At 54.3% G+C, this 2,894-nt stretch overlaps 1 protein-coding gene across 1 annotated transcript; it reads right to left on the bottom strand.

Moving 5' to 3' along the window:
• Nucleotides 1–835: 835 nt before the first annotated feature.
• On the bottom strand, nt 836–2,612 carry PRLHR (prolactin releasing hormone receptor). Its single transcript, XM_033130933.1, has 2 exons — nt 2,512–2,612; nt 836–2,243 (listed from the first exon to the last, which is right to left on the bottom strand). Exon 2 carries the CDS (start codon nt 2,235–2,237, stop codon nt 1,122–1,124), a length of 1,116 nt encoding a protein of 371 aa, XP_032986824.1. The 5' UTR covers nt 2,238–2,243; nt 2,512–2,612; the 3' UTR covers nt 836–1,121.
• Nucleotides 2,613–2,894: the final 282 nt, after the last annotated feature.

The raw sequence follows: 2,894 nt of genomic DNA, 5'->3' as shown, positions 1-2,894 counted from the left end.
CACTTGTCCTCAGTGACAGAATTCTTGGGAGGTTAAGGTGAGGATTATCAAGGTGGTATCGTGTTTGACCTATGCATCCTGTGGGTGACAGTTTATTTTTCTGTTCTAGCCCTAAGTCAGCTTCTCCACATCCTTGTATCTTGGGGTTGATCATGTTCCAAACGTGCCACCACAGAGCAGGTGCTGAGCAGTCAGATGACAGCTGTTGATCTGTTGCAACTGAGCGATTAGAGAATGCAGGGGAATGCTGTGGCAGACAGTTTACATTGAGTATTCAGAAAATCAAATATTTGAGTGCCCACCTTGTGGCAAACACTGGTATGTATACACAAACATACACACAGATGAGATGTCTGTCCTTTGCATAGTTATATGTCTCCTTAAGTGATTGGTACCTTTTCCTCTCTATTCCTATTTGTCTACCTCTTCAATGACTAATTCATCTCATCATTTTCAAATGGAAGTTGGGGGATAAGAAGGGGGAAAACAATAGCAAGACCTTTTGAAAGGTGGTTTGTAAATGTTTTTATGCTGTAAATGCAAATGGATGTAAAATTGAAACCCTTTTAATGTATAGAGATCTTATTCAGGAAATGTTAAAATCCTAGATGTAGATTTGTAATACATATTTCCCTGGAATTCTAGAAATAAATGGGTTCAAATTCACTAAGCAATTTCATATCTTATATCTTAGTTGTGTCATTTTTAAACGGCAGCCTAAAAAGCTTTACCACCTTTTACACAGTCATTTTAAATCCCACCCCCATTGTTCCTTCATCTCACCATCGAACAAACAATAGAAAAAACAAGGAAAACAGCCACAGTTCTGAAATACTGTTTTGAACCCCGAGAAAGAGTTTTGTTTGGCTTTCAGGGGCATAAAGAGGAAACAACAAATCCTCTTCCCTCTCCCAGCACAGCACTCCCACAAAAGCCCACTTAACATTTTACAAAAATGCAAGGATGAGGCAAAACAACTGGAAAACAGGGCTGGGCTGGAAGTTTTGCCCGTATTGGCTTAGCTCTGCCGCTGAGAATAAGCTCTCCAGTCCATCCTGGGGTGAACACCCCCAAAGACCGACGGACACGGAGCTCCCCAGCCTAGGCCTGATGCAGTGGCATCAGATGACCACGCTGACTGTCACGCTCTGGCCATGCGGCGCTATCTTGCGGGGCCAAGAGAGCAACAGCTTGCGCAGCTCCTCACGGAAGCTGTCGTGCAGCCAGGCGTAGATGAAGGGGTTGTAGCAGGCCGAGCTCATGGCGAGCCAGTGGCAGAGCAGCTGAACTAACCCAAAGGCATAGGGATCAATGGCGTGCGGGTCGAGGTCCCGCAGCAGGTTGAAGACATGCAGCGGCAGCCAGCAGATGGCGAACACCACCACAACCACCACCAGCAGGCAGAAGGTGCGGCGGCGCCGCGCGCGGTCCCAGTCGGCCTGGCTCTGGGTCACACAGCCCGGCACCACGCGGTTCCGGAGTTTCACCGACACTCGGACATAAGACAGGAGTATGACCAGCAGGGGAAGCAGGTAGGTGCCAAGCAGCAGTCCCCAAGCGTAGAGCTGGCGCTGGCGCTCCTGCGACCCCCAGAACTCCTCGCAGAGGCACACGCGGTGCGGCTTGAGCTCGACGTGATACGTGTGCAAGGCGGCGGGCAGCGCCAGCACCGCAGACAGCGCCCAGATGGCCAGCACCGCGTAGGCGCTGAGGCGCAGCGAGATGCGGCGGCGCAGCGGGTGCACGAGCACCACGTAGCGATCCACGGCGATGGTGGTGAGCGTGAACACCGACACGTAGACTGTGACGGGCTGCAGGAAGAAGACCAGGTGGCACAGGCCACCGCCAAACACCCACCCGCGTGGCTCGAAGGCGTAGGCCAGCGTGAGCGGCACGCAGGCGGCGCACATGAGCACGTCGGACAAAGCCAGGTTGCCTATGAGGAAGTTGGTCACGTTGTGCAGCCGACGCACCCGTGCGATCACCAGCACCAGCAGGCAGTTGCCCACCAGCCCCACGACCACCACGACGCTGTAGAGCAGCACAATCAGCCCCTTTAGCTGATGCACCAGCTGCAGACTCTGGAACGGCGTGACTGCCTGCGCGCCGCCGGGGCCAGCCGCCGACCCGTTGCTCACCGAGGCCTCTGCGCTCTGGTTGGCGGGAGTTGAGGCCGCCGGTGGCAGTCCAGAAAATAAGTCAGGGACCCGTGGGCCCTGAGTCGGCAGTGAGGTCATGGCCACCTGTCCAAATAGTATCAAAGTCCGTCACTTCCCATTCTCTAGCCACCCGCTCCTCCACCAACCGCCCCCCCTGCCCTCGCAACTCAATCACCCAAATGCTCCCTTTGGAATAACTGGGCAAAATAAATAACAACAAAAAGTGTTGTCATCCCCCCTCTGTAAAAATAAACCTATGCGTGGTTAGACCTGCACAGGTTGTTTAAACGCATCCTACTCGATGTAGAGACCTCGCAGTCCACACACGCCAAACCCAGGAGTGTGGTCCTACCTGGTGAGCGGGGCTTGGCGGGCCGGAACGCGCTCCGGGGGGAGAGAGGCAGAATCCCTGCTGTCCCTAGTGCTCCTCCGCCCAGAACTGACGTGCAGGTTTCTCGCTTCTCCGCGGAAGCTGAACAGATTCAGGAGGTCCCAGTGGGCTCGCAGCTTTTGAGGGGGACTGGGAGCGCCTCCCCTCCGCCCCACCCCCACTCCAGCGCTTCCTTGTATGGAAAATGGGGGCGGAGCCAACAACACCTGACTCGGTGCTTAGACAACTAGAGAGAAGGACAGTGTGAAGAGGATGGAAACAGACAAGGAAGGAGGGGTCGACAAACCTGGGCCAGAGGGGAAAGGGAGAATCTCGACTGCGAGAGCTTGCTGCGCCCTGGGAGA

This window comes from Rhinolophus ferrumequinum, chromosome 16, assembly GCF_004115265.2.
Source record: "Rhinolophus ferrumequinum isolate MPI-CBG mRhiFer1 chromosome 16, mRhiFer1_v1.p, whole genome shotgun sequence".
NCBI classification, from domain to species: domain Eukaryota; kingdom Metazoa; phylum Chordata; class Mammalia; order Chiroptera; family Rhinolophidae; genus Rhinolophus; species Rhinolophus ferrumequinum.
The sequence above is the reverse complement of the archived record's forward strand: the minus strand, read 5'-3'. Positions and strand labels throughout refer to the sequence as shown.

Coding starts and splice junctions, on each gene's coding strand:
- PRLHR (XM_033130933.1), bottom strand. CDS start 2,237: ATGACCTCACTGCCGACTCAGGGCCCACGGGTCCCTGACTTATTTTCT.